Source organism: Balaenoptera borealis (assembly GCF_965194805.1).
Source record: "Balaenoptera borealis genome assembly, chromosome: 1".
Taxonomy (NCBI): Eukaryota; Metazoa; Chordata; class Mammalia; order Artiodactyla; family Balaenopteridae; genus Balaenoptera; species Balaenoptera borealis.
The window spans coordinates 32398599-32415641 of record NC_138860.1 but is presented as its reverse complement, the minus strand read 5'-3'; the positions used below and the strand labels follow the sequence as shown (position 1 = coordinate 32415641).

At 50.3% G+C, this 17043-nt stretch overlaps 1 protein-coding gene across 3 annotated transcripts in view; it reads left to right on the top strand.

Moving 5' to 3' along the window:
- The window catches only part of MAPKAPK2 (MAPK activated protein kinase 2), a 45444-nt gene extending 28727 nt beyond the window's left edge, over window positions 1–16717 (top strand). The window contains exons 2-10 of one of the 3 annotated variants that reach the window (XM_082350597.1): window positions 11237–11376; window positions 11560–11624; window positions 11908–11987; window positions 12486–12612; window positions 13225–13300; window positions 13689–13834; window positions 14149–14234; window positions 14334–14414; window positions 16140–16717. In XM_082350597.1, coding sequence (XP_082206723.1) covers window positions 11237–11376; window positions 11560–11624; window positions 11908–11987; window positions 12486–12612; window positions 13225–13300; window positions 13689–13834; window positions 14149–14234; window positions 14334–14414; window positions 16140–16181 — 843 coding nt within the window. In that variant the 3' untranslated portion in view covers window positions 16182–16717. Of the gene's footprint in view, window positions 1–11236; window positions 11377–11559; window positions 11625–11907; window positions 11988–12485; window positions 12613–13224; window positions 13301–13688; window positions 13835–14148; window positions 14235–14333; window positions 14415–14997 lie in introns of all 3 variants that reach the window. The other 2 variants (XM_082350595.1, XM_082350596.1) reach the window with 2 other exon arrangements.
- The last annotated feature ends 326 nt before the right edge of the window (window positions 16718–17043 follow it).

Sequence of the window (17043 nt, the reverse complement as noted above, 5' to 3'; positions counted from 1 at the left end):
CCCTTCTCTGTCATTTTGGTAGATTAGAGCCTCTTTCCCCATGAGGGGCCCGCTTCCTCCCTGCTTCTTCTTACAGCTTTGCATGTAGGCTTTAGCCACGTTTCTAGTAGTTCTTGCATTTTCACAAGCTCTGCTCATGCTGTTTTATGAGCCCACACCACTGTCTTTGGGTCTGTCCTGGATTATGGGCAGGTGCTTGTGTCTTTGGACACATCCTTAGAGCCCCCTGTGCATGGCCTTGCCAGTGGCAGCTGCTTTCTCCTGGTTCCTTTTTCCGGGATTATCATGCTTTAGAGGATCAGAATCCACTTGTTGGAGGCCAGGCCTTGTCCTTCAAAATGCCTTCCCTTTTGGGATCTCTGCTCATACTATTCCTTTGTCTCAACTTCTAAATAGTGGTTTTCTGGAAGTCTAGGCTAAACAATTGTTTTTGTCCTAAGGCTTTTTCTTCCCTCCTTTGAACTCTGAATTGACAAGGTTACTTCCTCCCAATGTGGTATTCTTGTTGTTATTGTTTTGCTAATTAAGGTTGTGTTTTGTTTTTTTAAACATAATTTACTAGACTTTGCTTTCTGGTCAGAATCGAGTTCTGGGTAGCAATTCCCTTCTTCCATCTTCAGCTGTGTGAGAGGCAAACTCTTCAGTAAGGCAAGACAGGAATGTATCAGGTGCCTTGCTCTTGGCAGAAAAAGACTTAGTCTCTCTTGCAGATGTCCTTGTGCTCACGGTGGGTGATTTGAGTCCTGTCTTGCATCTGGGCCATTTTGTAAACTGGGTAGGAAAGAGTGGTTCGTATCTTCTACCACACATTCCTCCATGTGTTACCACAATAGCTACTTACTGTTCTTTTTCCTTCTCTCTTCACCCAGCTGTCCTCCAGTATTAGGTGTGTGGAATTGTGGGATTGTTGTCAGGGGTGGTGTGTGTGTGTGTGTGTGTGTGTGTGTGTGTGTCATTTGTAAGACCCTTCTCCTCTACTTTCTCTCTCAACTCCCTCCACCTCCCGTTAGATCTGTTGATTAAGGTATACATGCCTTGAGTCTCATTCCGCTAAACTGGGGTGATGAAGATGAGTGGCATTTATCACTTCCAATTGAAAATTTATATTTGCTTTGTCAGTTGTATAGGGTCAAATGGATGGGGGCTACGTGTGGACCAGAAGCTGTGTTTGTGACCTCCTTCTGTCTTATTTTCTCCTGATAGTTTGTCCATATCTGTGGGTTTCGTAAAGTCATGCCTACATACTACAAAGAGCAGAGCATTTTTTCTCCCTGCCACTCAGATTTTAGCTTGCAGCCAACTTGGAGAGCCTAGTGTGTTTCCTTCCTCCCATCATCTAGCCTGTGTCCTGGGGAAAGATGCCTTGTATCCTGCTGTAAGCCATGGCCTATAGAATTGCTCTGATACACAGTCTGCCCATTTAATCAGTAAGTGTGTGTTGCAGCTCCTCTGCGCTAAGCTCTGTGCTGGGCCTGACGGTTGCAGAGATAAATGGGGCTGACCAGCAAACAGAGCAGGGAAAGGAGGCCTTTAGGAGGAAGGAGACAGGGTAACAGTACACTAATATCAGCAGCTCAGGGTTTGTTTGTCAAAGCCTCGTTTGTAGTGAAAAAAGGGACCTGGAGGTTAGAGTCTGAATTGGGTTGAATCCTGGCTCTGTCAGTCACTAGCTGTGTGACCTTGGGCAAGTTACCTCGCCAGCCCTGGTTGCCACACCTGTAAATGTAGTCAGCCCAGTATTGGCTCTATTCCAGAGGCCTGTTAGGAGGCTTAAATATAGCATATTTTCTATATATAAAGTGCACCTGACGCATGGTTGGTGCGGTATACACGAAGATTCTTCTTTCTCTTTCGAAGTCGGCTGGAAGAAACAGAAATATCTGTGTCCTGTAGCCTTTCAGTTTCCTTCCCAAGACTCCGCTGTGGTTGACATCCCTGCTGTGCGCAGGGCTCATTTCCAAATAAGTCAGAAGTGGTCAGCAGTAGCGGTTTGGGGCCTCAGCCTGCTCTTTATCATATTTGGGTTATACTCTCCAGGAAGATGCCAGGTCTTTCTGTCACCTGCGTTCCCCTCATACTCTGAGTTCCAGCAGGTCCTTCTTTCCCCCTCCGAGGTCAGCATAGGGTCGCCATCTCCACCCACCTCCTGCTCTAACAAGCAGGTCAGCTTGCTTCTGGGGCACTCAGGCTGGGGGTCAAATATAGGACCAAAGCATACTGCCCCTGAGAATCCCTAGACTTAATTTTTAAGAAGAAATACATGCAGATAGTAGAAATCCAGACAATACAGAAAGATATAAAATGAAAAGGGGAAAAAAATGGAAAATGGTACTAGCTTCCCTCTAGTGCCTACTCCCCTGGGGTCAACTCTGTCGATGTTTTGGGGGGTAAATACCTCCAGAAAAATGTTTAGCATCCACAAGTCTGTATATCTTCTCCCTCTGCCTTAAACAAAACAAAACAAAACAAAACAACAAAACCACCCAAGTGGTATATTTTACATTCTGTTTAGTACATTTTTATTTTTGGAAATTTAAGAAACACAAAAAAGGAAATGCTATCTATATTACCACCATTTATGAATAACCACTAATGAACCTTTCGGTGTGTTTGCTTCTTGTCTATGTGAACATACTTTAAAAGTTACTTAAGTAATGTGAATGCAGCTCCATTAAAAAAAAAAAGAACAGAAACAAAAAAGCCAAAGTATCATCATGTTCTTTGTCTGCTTTCCCATTTATTAACACCCAGTTCCCCTCATCGCAGCGGATGCAGCCCTGCCGCGCTCTTTCAGCAGCCTGTGCCACACTCGGTTATATGGAGATGCTGCCATTTATCTGACCGTCTCCTCAGTGGTAGACATTTAGGTTCTGACCAATTTTTTTGCCATTAAGATACTTTAGGAACATATTTGTAGGATGATTTCCTAGCTAAGTAATTATTGGGCCTAAGGTTTGAACATTTACAATTTTGATAGATATAGCCAAAAATATACTAGTTTATATCCCTGTTGAGTGTATGAGAGAGTGCCTTTTCCTCAAGAATCTTTGCATAAACTCAGGAGTTTGTTTGTTTGTTTGTTTTTTGGCCTCACGGCTTGCAGGATCTTAGTTCCCCGACCAGGGATCGAACCCGTGCCCCCTGCAGTGGAAGCTCGGAGTCCTAACCACTGGACAGCCAGGGAAGTTCCTCTTTTGTTTCGTTTTTGGTCAAACATTAAAAAAAAAATTCGCCATTCTGGTGAAGTTATTGTTATTGTTTTTATAAACATTTCTCTTTTAATGAGTTGCATCGAGCATCTTTTGTTTGTGTTTCTTTTGCTTTGAACTGCCTGTTCTTATTCTTTGGCCATTTTTATATTGGATTGTTAATCTTTTACAATTGATTTGCCAGAGTTAAGTTAACCTTTTATCTGTCATGTGTTGCAAGTATTTAAAAAACTTTGTCATTTACAGTGTAACTTCTAAGCCTCTTGTCTTTTTGTTGAAGGTTAGTCCTTTGTGGCTCCCCAGGGAAGGTCCTGGAGAGTAAGAGCGAGGGCGAGGGTGGGGACCACAGGGAAGGTCATGCTCATCTTCTGGGCAGTGTGGCTCAGTGCTTTTAAAGGCTTTTTGTACTGGGTTCCTTCCCCATTGTAAGTTTTAGCTTTGTTTTAGGTCGGGATTTCCCCCCATCACATTAATGAAAATCAGTAAACAAAATAGAAAACCGCTTTTACCTCCCAACCAAATGTTTGGGAATGTGTGTGCCAACATGAAGGACCCGATGATGTACTTCTGTGTGTCTTTTTTTTCAGTGACCTTCTAAGATTCAAAAAAATCTGCTGTTAGATTTGTTTGTTTAGATCAGTTCCTAGGGGAGGCCCATCAGTTGCTCCTGAGCTGTGCAGAGGTTCTAGAAGAGGGACATACTCTTTCTGCCCCTATAGATGTAGAGGAAAACCATCATTTCAACCAAGACTTATCTGTTTGTCATGTCTTACGCTCCCGAGCTGGGCTAGATGAAAAGAGATGTGTGACACCTCTCTCCAGCCTTTCGTCTCTCTGAAATTTGGGAGATACTGTGGCAGCACACAATTTATGTCCTTTATAGCACAAATCATGATGTGTTATTAAAAATTAAAAAAAAAATTGTTTGTTGTGTACTTCCTGCCCTAAAATGTAAGCTCCATGGGGGTGCAGGCCTTATTTGTCGTGTTCTCTGTTGTTTCCCAGCACCTTCCAAACCAGCGTGTGGCACGTGCCAGGCACTCCGGGTTTGCCAAGTGATGGCAATCTGGGTAGGTGAGGTCAAGTGCTGTGAGTGCCACATGTCTCCCCATCCCCTCGATGGCTGCAGAGCCAGGGACGGGGGCTTTGGAGCGACCTGGCTTTTTAGAGAGATAACACATGATGCCAGGACAACATGTCCTGGTCCTGCAGCCTTGTGACTCCTCATACCTCCCTGTTCACTGTTCAGGGCTCTGGGGGCCCAGTGTTGTAGGTTTCAGGTTGAAAGGAGAGGTCCAGTGATCTTTGAGCCAGACATGGATGCCCCACTCCTAGCTGGAGAGCCGGGGAGGCTAGGTCAAGGGCCAGGTGGAGCTGGAGCAGGACAGAGAGTGACTGTGTAGGTTGCACTACAGTTCTGCTCTTCTCCTCTCCCTAGAGGAGGGCTGTGCCGCATCCAGCGCCCACTGGGCGTGAGCTGCTTTCTTGCTCAACGCTCGACAGGGCAGCCCCTGGTCTGTGGCTAAGCCACCTGGCAGAGCTGCCTGGAAGTCCATAGCTGCTGTTCCCTGGCCACAGGGCCTGGGGGTATGGGTGACAGCCTCCAAGTAAAATTTGGAGAGTAAGCTTCTTTGCCTCTTTACAAAGTATATATGCTAATTGTAAGTCACTTAGAAAATTAAGATATAATAAAGAAAATTAAGGCACCTGTAATCCTATCTTTCAGATATATAATTATCAATATTAACGTACTGTGAATGCGCTTCCATATATATGTATATATATATACACATATACACATACTATGTACATCTGTGTACATATACGTACACACACGAATATAAATAGATATACATATAGAACTGTACTGTACATAAAGCTTTGTAGGTTGCTTTTTCACATACTGTCAGATAAATTTAAGGAAATTTCAGATTGGGAATTATGCTGCAAAAGAAAAAAAATAGAGTGCTACTGCTGATAGCGACAAGGTTACTGAGACACTTAGGAATCCATTTCGCATTAAATATTCTTCCGAAACATCATTTTAATGATTGAAGATTGTATAGATAAACTCTTTTTGTAAAAGCAATCTCTATTGCTTGTTGCTGGGCGTTCGGTTTGCTAGCCATTTCTAGTTAAGATAAACAACTCTTAGAATATGCATAGCCTTAAAGCTCCACCTATGATTAGTGCCATAGGGTAAAATTCTAAAATTCTGCAGTTCTTGAATTCTGGAATTTCAAAGTTAAAGGGTTGGTTTGCACTTTAGGGCCTGTGTACATTTTCAGCCCCCATTTTGGCTGTTGGTATCATGGACAGTCTTGGGCAGATGTTGTTCCCTTTGCCTTACCACGGGATGGTGGGAAAGAGGCTTTGGGAGCAGTGAGAATGGGGTTCAGATTCCAGCCCTGCTGGGGACAGCCAGCTCAGAGACCTTGAAGTGATCGCGTAGCTTCTCTGAGCCTGTGTTTTCTCATTTATAAAATAGGATGCGTCCTCCTGGGGCGGGTCTGAGGGTTCCCCGTTGGAAGTGCTTAGCACGCGTTTAACTCAGAGCCCTCCCTGGAAGCAGGGGCTCCCTTCTCCCTGCTCCTTTGCGGCTGCTCCTTGCTTGCTGCCAGCTCTGTGCTAAGGAGCTTGCTAGGACTCAGCCCACAGCAACACCTCTGCTTCCCAAGTCCTCCTCTTTTCTTCTGGCCTGCAGAGTGCCCAGGTCGGCCCCCTCCTTATGGTAGGGAGGGGAGTGGGTGAGCCTGGTCCACAGCAGGGGTGGTGCCCTCCTGCTGGGAGTGCAGAGGAGGTCTTATTTACCAAGGTGCCCCACAGGCCGGCACCACGCTCTGCCTGATTCAGACTTTTGCAGTCACTCTTGGCACCGCATCAGTCTTGGGAAGGGATGGATGGCTTCATTCTCTCAGGATATGTACGCCCCGCCCCCAGCTGTCTAGTTTAGGTGGTGTGGGAGGGAGAGGGAGACTCAGGGCTAGGACGCCTAAGCCTGCTTCTCCCCCAGTGTTCTGGGTCCCCCTCCACCCAGCGCCTGGAGCTATTAATAGCACCTTAAATGAGATGAGTGTGAGCGGGATCCCAGCTGCCCACCCCAGTGGGACTCTGGCACACTGTGGGGGGTGGTTTGGGGGGCAGAACAATAATAGCAAACACTAATGCAGTGCTTACTATGTGCCAAGCACTGTTCTTAGTAATTTACATAATGCATATGTATGAATTCATTTAATATAGGTAGGTACTATTATTATCCTATTTAAGAGATAAGGAAACTACCGCACAAAGGGATTAAAAACTTCCCCAAGTTCACACGCTTGGTAAGCGGTGGAGCTTGTGAAGGGGATGATGCCTTGAGACCTGGGGCTTGTTCCTTCCTGTCTTGTCCTCAGATCTGCCTTGCTGGTGAGCTGCGCTTCAGGCCCCAGCCTCTGTTTCCCTCCTTTTCTCTGGCTCACCTAGGCTTAGGATGCTGATTACTCCCAAGTCTTTTCATGTGGCCCCATGATAGAAGATTTGGTGGGGGATATAAGGGGTACCATCCTCTTCCCTCCACGTTCCGGCAAAGACAGGCATGGAACAGTATTTTTTTTTTTTTAATTTTATTGGTGTATTGTTGATTTACAATGTTGTGTTAGTTTCAGGTGTATAGCAAAGGGATTCAATTATACATCTACATGTATTCATTCTTTTTTAGATTCTTTTCTCATTTAGGTAATCACAGAATATTGCATAGAGTTCCCTGTGCTATACAGTAGGTCCTTGTTGTTTATCCATTGGGATACTAGTTTGCATCCCAAATTCCCACTCCATCCCTCCCCCACCCCACTCCCTCTTGACAACCACAAGTCTGTTCTCTGTGAGTCTGTTTCTGTTTCATAGATAAGTTCATTTGTATCATTTTTTAAAGATTTCATGTATAGGTGATATATGATATTTGTCTTTCTCCTTCTGACTTACTTCACTTAATATGACAGTCTCTAGGTCCATCCATGTTGCTGCAAATGGCATTATTTCATTCTTTTTAATGGTTGAGTAGTATTCCATTGCATATATATACCACATCTTCTTTATCCATTCATCTGTTGGCAGGCATTTAGGTTGCTTACATGTCTTGGCTATTGTAAATAGCGCTGCTGTGAACATTGGGGTGCATATATCTTTTGAATTAGAATTTTCCTCTTTTCTGGATATATGCCCAGGATTGGGATTGCTGGATTGCATGGTAATGGAACAGTATTTTGGGAGAAATCCCACAGCTCCCTCATTGCCACAATTACCCTAGAGGTTCCTCCCCAGGCAGTGGGCTCTGTGGCCTGGTCCCTGGCCCCCGCCACACTTGGTAGGTAGGTGACCTTGCCTACTGCATTGCAATCTAGCACATGCAACAGTTAACCTTCTCTACAGAGCAAGGGAATTTCAGATGCAAACTACAGGGGGGCCGAGGCAAGTCACAGTATCCATTCCGGGCTTAGCATGGGCTTAAAATATTTTATAATCCCTTTCAGGCATTCCTTGTCTCAGGGCCTGTGGCTTTTTGGTGGGAAGACTCTTCTTTCCTTCAGACGTGAGCCCTCGGGGCTGTGGTTCTGGGCCCTTTCGCCTCCACTGTCCTGGTCCAGGCCAAAGAGGTAGGAGCCTTTCCCACATGACTCTCTTGGCTTCTGGTTGAACCTGCCGTGTTCCTCTGCTGGTGGCTCCTGGCAGCACCCCAGCAATCCTGTTTTCTCTCCCTGTCTCTTCTCTGGCTCAGAGCTCAGCACCTCCCTTGCTGATCTTTACTTAGCCCGGTACTCCAGATTAGCGCATTCTTGCTTTCCTCTCTCCAGGCTTTTGTACCCCACAGCTGTCTACAAAGCCTCTTTGGCTCTTAATGGCTTTGCCCCTGTGACGTCAGCCAGCCTGTCCTCCTGACTGGGTTGATGGTCTTGCTTTCATTGCATGGGCTGGTTTTTTTATATCCATTCAAGGATTTCTGATAAATACATACCTGGCTGTCAATTACCAGTCTTCATGGGAAATTCTTACTGTGTTTCTCTTAGAATTTAAAAATACTGCTCTTTCCCATTTTCTTATTTTGCCAAATTGAATCCAGTTTTACAGATGAGGAAACCCTTTTCAGAAAGGTAGATTGGCTTGCCTGACACAAGCTGGGAAGTGCAGAACGGGGATGCAAATTGTGTGCGATTCCCAAGACCAGGTTTGTTGTGCTAGGCCAATCCAGCTCCTCTACCAGGTAAGGAATTGTGTGTAAACCTGGAGGTAGAATGTGAACCCAGGCGTTCTGGCTGTAGATTCTCTTTTGCCTAATGCCACACACGCTAACGTGTCTATAGCAAAGAGAGCAAGCAGAACCTGCAGTGCGTGCTCTGAGTTTAGGAGGGGCCGAGGGGCATGCAGTTGGGTTTGGGCCTTGGTGTGTCCTCATTTAGCACAGCTGTGGTTGGTTAGAGCACAGAGCTGGTTTCCAGGCGGTGGTCACAGGACTGCAGACAGAAACCCGGCCTATAGTCTTGCTGGTGACTTGTATATATCAGGGTTTCTTGGTTATATCCAGATGTTCCAGCTTCAACTCAGAGGTGATGGAGAGGGCCCCTGTGCTGTGGCAGTTATGCTGATGGTTTACAGTGGTGAGTGCCTTTCTGATAACAAAGCACACTTAGAGGTATTCTTTCATTAGATGCTTGCAATGGCTCTGTGAGGGAGGGGGCCAGGCAGGTATTTTAACCCCCAACTTACAAATGTGGAACAGGCTCAGAAAGGTGATAGCCTCTCCAAGGCTGTGCAACCAGAAATTGACAAATTCCAGACCAAGCCCAAGTCTCTCATGATTGTAAATCCAATGACCTCATGTTGCCTCTGAGTGAATTTGACAACTTCAATTCTTCCTCTCTGGGCTTCAGTTCCTATGTGCCTGTAGGGGGCGGTAGAGGTCTTTCTATTTTGGGTGCTCTGAGAACTTTTTCTCTTGAACCCTTTGAACTTATCAGTCTTACAGCACATTATCTCTCTGGATTAGAAGCATTTTCTGTGTGTCTACCTACCCTCATGCCCTCACCCCCCCAGTTTGAGTTCTTTCAGGTTGGGACTCTTCTATTTGGTCTTGACATCTAGCGCAGTGTGTGGCCCATAGTAGGAGCTCGATAAATGCTTGTTGAATTGAAATACATGCAAATGAAATTGGCCAGCATCTCCTCCTCCTTCTCATAGTGCATGGGAAAGGAAAATAACCTTTTTCCTTGGTCCATCCAAATGAATGAAGTTGAAGGTGGCAAAACTCAGGACCTGAGCAGTGTCCTTAGATGGCCACCAGGTGGCAGTGTGACCCCATGGCGACCTTGTCTTCTGCCTGCTCCCTAGGAGACTGAATTATCTGGGCCCCTTTTGGGGGATTGCCTCTGCAAAGCCAGTTTGCATTTGGTGATCTGAGACTGAGAAGTCTTGGTCTCTGCCCCTCCTGTAAAAGTTGCGTGTTATCGTGGAAAAGGTTTAGGCTTTGGAATCCACCAGGCCTGGTTTCCAACCCCGGCTCTGCCTTTCCCCAGGAACTGAGCCTGGGACACACTACTTCTCTGAGCCTCAGTTTCCGCATCCTGTAAAATGGGCAGCCGTTGTACAATTAGGAAAGGACCAGCATATCATAGACCATAGCATAACTGAATGTTAGTTTTATTTTTGGAAATTCCTGTGTTTGCTTTTCCCTGCCCTCTGTAATCTGGCTCCGTCCTGGCCGTCTGATCTTACTCACCAAGCTTCATGCACTTTCCAGCAGGTCTCTTAGTGCTCCTGATGCATCACCCACCAACCCAAGGTACCTCTTGGTACCAAGGTGACTGCCATGGCACCAGGTGTCATATGCAGGAGAGATGGTATGCATTCCTTGTGCTCCTTTTAAGAGGCCTCTCAGCAGACTTCCTATGAAGTTCTTCTTGACCAGTGTCAGGTCTTAGTAAAGGGCCTGGCTTAGACTAGTCAAGATTCAGCCCTTCAGGACAGGAATAAAGACACAGATGTAGAGAATGGACTTGAGGACACGGGGAGGGGGAAGGGTGGGCTGGGACGAAGTGAGAGCGTGACATGGACATATATATACACTACCAAATGTAAAATAGATAGCTAGTGGGAAGCAGCCACATAGCACAGGGAGATCAGCTTGGTGCTTTGTGACCACCTAGAGGGGTGGGATAGGGAGGGTGGGAGGCAGACGCAAGAAGGAGGAGCTATGGGGATATATGTATATGTATGGCTGATTCCCTTTGTTGTAAAGCAGAAACCAACACACCATTGTAAAGCAATTGTACACCAATAAAGATGTTTAAAAAAAAAAAAAAAAAGATTCAGCCCTTGAGGCAGGTGAGGGCGCCAGGCTGCCTTAATACCCCCTGGCCACCTGGTCCATGGAAGAAGAGGGGACAAGGACGAGGCCCGTGAGTTAAGTAACTTGCTCATGGTTGCAGATCTAGTAAGAACCAGGATTCAGACCACAGCGGGCTGACTCCTGAGACTATCTGTTGGTTGAAAGGACATTGCTCGGGATTTGATATGCTGGGGTTTAGGGATCTTGGAGGTACCTTTTCTAACTGATCTGGAGTCTCCCCTGTCTCTAGGCCCCTTTCCATTGTTTGGTTTTTTCCTCAGTCTGTCTTTCTGCCCAGGTGTCCTTTACCCTCTTGTCTCCCAATGCTCAACTCTGCTCGCATTCTGGAATAGACTTCATGCCCATAGCTGGACCTTTCCCCTGAATGGTCAAGGGTGGTCTCAGAGTAGCTGTCAAGACCCCATGAGGGGTCATCTTGAGGTTCCTTTTAGAGCAGACGAGGGAGCTGCAGAGCTCTGAGTCGGGGCTTAGGAGAAGGAAGTGCAGGGAAAGTGCTAAGGGGGCTGGTGTTGGACCAGGGTAGGGAGAGTCGGTGGTGTGTCGGTGGGGATGTGGGCGAGTGCGTGGGCCAGGCCTTGCAGTAGGTCCAGGTGGCGCAGCAGCCGGCTGCCCCGCCGAGGTTACTCAGGAGGCGTTTGGCTTGCAGATGCTTCAGGACTGCCCCAAGGCCCGCCGGGAGGTGGAGCTGCACTGGCGGGCCTCCCAGTGCCCACACATTGTGCGGATCGTGGACGTCTATGAGAACCTGTACGCGGGGAGGAAGTGCCTGCTGATCGTCATGGAGTGGTGAGCAGCCCTTCCTCTTTATTCCTGGCCCAGCCTGATCCCACTCCCCACCCAGGCCCCTTACCTTCTGAGGACTGCCACATGGGGACTCTGAAGCTTAAAATGTAAAGATTTTTGGAGGGGCAGTGGGGAGAGTGCTAGTGGGATGCTATGTCCTCAGATCTGACTGTGGCTTTGTTTCAGTTTGGATGGTGGAGAACTCTTCAGCCGAATCCAGGACCGAGGAGACCAGGCATTCACAGAAAGAGGTAGAAAGGGTCTGTTGTGGGGCCTGGGCTCGGGCAGGCAGGGCCCGGGGTGTCTGAAGGGGCTCTCGTGAGAGGTGCGGAGGCCTGCTGCCTTCTCTGACTCGCCACTGGGGCCTTCTTCCTCAGCTGAGCCAGGGCTGCTCCTCATTCCTTGGTTTCTGGGGGGGCGGGGGTGGACGTAGGGAGCCTTAGGCTGTGTGGGGGATCGGTGTATTGGGTTTTCCAACCTAATGACACATCTTGTGACTTTCCTTCCCGCTCCCACATCCCCTCTTCTCTGCAGAGGCATCAGAGATCATGAAGAGCATCGGCGAGGCGATCCAGTACTTACACTCGATCAACATTGCACATCGGGATGTCAAGGTACCAGCTGTTCTTTTTGTGCCCCCCCAGTTCCCCCAACTCAGGTGCCATGGAGGCCGTAGGGGTCAGGGTCGTGGTGACCCTAGGGAGGGTCCCCAGAGTCATCCTGCATCCCCGCTGCCTGGTTCCTGAGTGAGAGTGGGGCGGAGTGCCACTCTCTACCCCGCAGGCCCTGCCCTCGCTGGGCAAACCCCCGCCCCAGTCATGCAGCCTTGTGAGGCCGCCCTCATCCTGCGGTGCTCCTCAGTCACACCTCACCGCCACGCCTTCGGTCTCTATGTCACTGCAGTGTTCACTGCGGTTCTCTGCATCAGTGTCCGACTCCCGTGCACGCTGTAAGCTCTTGGGAGGCAGGGAGCTGAGGGTCCTCGCAGTGTGCAGATCACAGGGGCTGGACAAATGGTTGTTGAATGGAGGAAGAAAGGAAGGGAGGAAGGGAGGGAGGGATAGCCCCTCACAGGTTCAGCAGAGGTTCTGTTTATGTCTCTTTGTCTGTAGCCTGAGAATCTCTTATACACCTCCAAAAGGCCCAACGCCATTCTCAAACTCACTGATTTTGGCTTTGCCAAGGAAACCACCAGCCACAACTCTCTGACCACTCCTTGTTACACGCCATACTATGTGGGTAAGTCCAGAGGAGGTCTGGGGAGCTTGTCTTCCCCAGAGCTCTTCTCAAACCCTCCTCTTGCCGGTCTCAGGGCCACAGGTCCTAGGAGAGTTGAGTCCTCAGGCCCTTTCTAGCACTGGTTCTGATGTGACCTGACCCAAAATAGGGCTCATCAGAACTCAGCTGGGACTGAAGCATTATAGGAAATTATCTGCCTGAGATTATGGGTGGGATTTTGCACACATGCACGCTTTTCCTGAGAAGAGCTGTCATTCCTATCAGATTCCCAGTGGAGTCTGGGATGCAGATTTGGTTCAGGAGCCCCAGCTAACTGGCACAGAATAAACTCTCAAAACATGTTTGTCAAATTAAATGGCAATCTGAAAGGCTCCTGCAGTTCAGGACTTGTTTTATCTTGAGATTCTAGCCCTAGCGCTCTCTTGGAGAAGGGTCTTCTGGTCTCCTTTGTCCAGCCCTGGGTCTGGGCTATGACTGTTCCCCTTCCCAGCCCCGCTAAGTCCCATCAAGATGGGCTGAAGGGTTGGATGGGGAGCACCAGCCACCGAGGAACTGGGGTGGAATCCAGTGTTCTGAGGGCGAGGCCCACCGACGTTGACCTTTGGTTTGCAGCTCCAGAAGTGCTGGGCCCAGAGAAGTATGACAAGTCCTGTGACATGTGGTCCTTGGGTGTCATCATGTACATCCTGTGAGTGTGTGGGGAGGGGCCTGGGGGCAGTGGGGCTGGGCTGGGCTGGGGCAGGGGTGGGATGAGAAGAAGAGGCAAAGATTAGCGTTCCCCTTCTGGATGGGAGATGCCCTGAGAATCCCCTGCATGTTCCTGTCTCTCTGCGTTTAGTGGATTCTGACAGCTAAATGCTATAAATTAGCTAATGGGCAGGAAGATGTGTGGTTTAGCTACTCGGTATGTTGGATTCCTGGGCCCTGTCCTTGACTTTGTATATTGTACCTGAGTCAGTGAGTCCCAATTTCTCTGTGACCTTAGCAAGAAGAAGCCTGTGTCTCACTCTAGTCCTGGTGCAGGACCCTAAATAACATCAGCTCTGTCCCTCTCGTCCCACTTCCTCTCGGCTCAGGCTGTGTGGGTATCCCCCCTTCTATTCCAACCATGGCCTTGCCATCTCTCCGGGCATGAAGAGTCGCATCCGAATGGGCCAGTATGAATTCCCCAACCCAGAATGGTCAGAAGTATCAGAGGAAGGTAGAGAACCCACGTGTACATGTGCGTGTGTGCAGGTGTGTGTGCGTGTGCAGGGGTGGTCTCACGTGGGTGGCGTGGCTGTGGATCTGCACCTGGCCCACAGCTGCTGGGTACGTCCTGTCTGTGTGAAGGGCCTGTGGCAGAGCTGGGGTATGGGGCGTGTGGGGCTGTCAGGGCTGGAGCCATAATGGTCTTCAAGGCTAGCTCCTTGGGTGGTCTGTGTCCATGCCCCTTTGAATCTGGTTTTTCCCTGAAAACTGTGGGAAGGAGCAGGAGAAGGAGGGTGGCCCCTTAGCCATCTCTGTCCCGTCCCCACACCTCGCTTTCCCCCACAGTGAAGATGCTCATCCGGAACCTGCTGAAGACAGAGCCCACCCAGAGGATGACCATCACCGAGTTCATGAACCACCCCTGGATCATGGTAAGCCTGGTGGGCCGGAGGGGCCTGGGTTCATGCGGACTGTCCCTTGGGGCTCCACCCCACCCAGGCTTTCACCCTGACACTTTTCTCTATCCCCAGCAATCAACGAAGGTCCCTCAAACCCCACTGCACACCAGCCGCGTCCTGAAGGAGGACAAGGAGAGGTGGGAGGACGTCAAGGTGAGGGGACCACTGGCCAAGAGGGGCTCAGAGGGTGCTCGCTGAGATGCTTGGGTGTGAGAGGCGGTGCTGGCCCAGAGGGGCTAGTTTTGTATGAGCTCACCCCAGGGGATGTCTGTTACAACAGGAACAGCGGCTCTGAGCCACTTCCCTGCCGGGTTGTGGGCAGAGGTTCTGTGTTTGGCCTAAAGTTGGCCGTGGCTGTTTTCTACAAGCCCTCTACTGTCTGGGTCTCTAAAGGGACCTGAAAGGTCATCTGGTACCATCTCCTCACTTTGCAGATGAGGAAACTGACGCCCGGGGGGGGGGGTGGTGACCTGTTCAAGGTCACTCAGCTAGTGATTGCCTGGGGCAGACACGAACCCAGGTCTCCTGACTCCTAGCCGGTGCTCTTTCTGCCTTCCCGTGGCATCGCTGGAGGGCTCTAGGAGAGCGGTGGCAGCACGGTGGCCAGGCTCTGTTGACCCAGCCCTGGACCCATCAACCAGCCTGCCCTCTGTCTCTTCTGCTCCCACCCGTCACCCTCATCCTGCCCTTGCTTTGTCTGTCGCCTCTCACGTCTCTCTCGGTCACTGCCCCCCAGGAGGAGATGACCAGTGCCTTGGCCACGATGCGGGTCGACTATGAGCAGATCAAGATAAAAAAGATTGAAGATGCATCCAACCCTCTGCTTCTGAAGAGGCGGAAGAAAGCTCGGGCCCTGGAGGCCGCGGCCCTCGCTCACTGAGCCGCTGAGCCCGTCCTGCTCCACTGGAGGACAAGCAATAACTCTTGACCTGAATATATTTTTTAAATGAAGAGACACAGAACTGTCCACTCCCGCCTCCCCTCCTCCTCAGCCTCATGGAGCCCGGACCTCGTCGTAGGCTGAATTCTGCCTTTGGTTCTGGCCACCCCTGAGAGGGAGAGCCTGGAAGGCTGGGAGGGCGTGGAGAGAAGGAGCAAGATGCTCTTGAACCTGTGCTCATTTTGCAGTTTTATCAATAATTTGACTTAGAATTTTTATGAAACTTCTTTTATCGTTCTTGCCCTCATTCCTGCTCCTTCCCCCCAAACCCTTTCCTGTCTGGATACCACAAGGGTTTGGGGTTTGTTACAGGGTGTTTGTGGAAACTGTTATAGAGGGCGTCCCTGTGTCGTGCCACCAGCCCTCTAATTTCCCCACTACAGCCCCAGGTCCCCGCTGGCTGAGGCCTTCCGGGAGCTGCAGGCCGTGGAGGGCTGGGGCCAGGAGGCCACCCACCTCCTCTGCTGAGCCCTCAGACGTCACCAGTGTGCCAGACGGATAGGAGTGAGTGTGGTTGTGTGTGTGCGTGTGCCCGTGCCCGTGTGCCTGGGTCAGTGCCTGGGCCTGTGCATTTGAGGGGCCAGGGGCAGGCAGGGCTGCAGAGGGAGGGCCTCTGTCGGGGCTCAGGAACTGTCTCCCTCCTCAGGCCTGCCCTGCCCGCACTGGCTCTGCCAAAGTGCCTGGGAAGCGTGTCCAGATTCTGAGCCAGGCCGTCCGTGCCTGCCTCTGTGAACGGGTCTTGGGAGGTGGGGAGGAGTGACTTAGCACTGGCACAGCGACCAGGAATACTGGAGCCCCGCCCAGGACCCCACTCCCCGCTGAGGGCTGGTCCTGGTCCTCCGAGGCGCTCATCTACCACGTCATCTCTCTGCTTCCCCTTCCTGCCACTATTAACCCGTTCGTGTTTATTTTCTTACATTTTTGCTGTTTCTCAACAGGCCCACTCTCAGCCCGCATGGGTGAGCCTGGGCAGTCGATGAGTGACACAGAGCTGCTGCATTTCGCGTGCCTCCCGGGCTCTGGGGCATCGGCAGCACCCCCTGGTGGGCAAAGACAGCACGACTCTTGCGGCCCTCCTGCAGATCTCCATCGTGCGGCCTAGCGGGTGGGCGGGGGGAGGCTTCACACCAAAGATGTCCCGATCCTGCCCCTCCCCATCAGCCCCTTCCCCCCACCCCACACTACTCAGCGTCATGTGTCCAGGCCAGTGGGGGGGAGAGGGAGGGGGGAGGGGGGAGGGCCCTCCCTCCCCAGTATTAATTTGCAGCAGTGTGGGGAGAGGTCCTCTGTGCCATGGTCCCTTGGGGCAGGGGTGACAGTAATGCTTCAGCTTTCATCTCCCTCAGGGGCAGGGTTGGGGGGCGCACCCAGGGTCTTCTCTGGGTGTGAGGGAAGGGCTCCGAGTGCCCATGGCGCCTCCCGTCTCTGATGGCGTGTCCAGCACTCAGATTGTTGTAAACTCTTGTTGTTTTGTATGAACAAAATTGTCTTTACTAAACAGATTTAATAGTTGAAAGGTTTTCTTTTCCTTCGTGGGGCTCAGCCCCTTGACCCCCCACCTGGCTTCTTTCCACACGTGGAGAGCGGTTCTGTGAGTTGGGAGGGCAGAGTCCGTGTGTCCTGGGAGAGGAGGGGGGGCTCCCGGGCGAGAGGGAGCCAGCGCCCGCCCCACTGAGGACCTGGCCAGGACCTGGTGTGGGGACACGGAGAGCAGGGCTGGTGCCAACCACGGTGCGGGGAGCCCTTGCTCTTTTGCCAAGTATTGAATCAGGAGCCAAGCTGCTTCTCAGCCCAGTTCTTCGACTTGTTTAGCCACAATCAGGCGCTGACACCCTCAGCCTG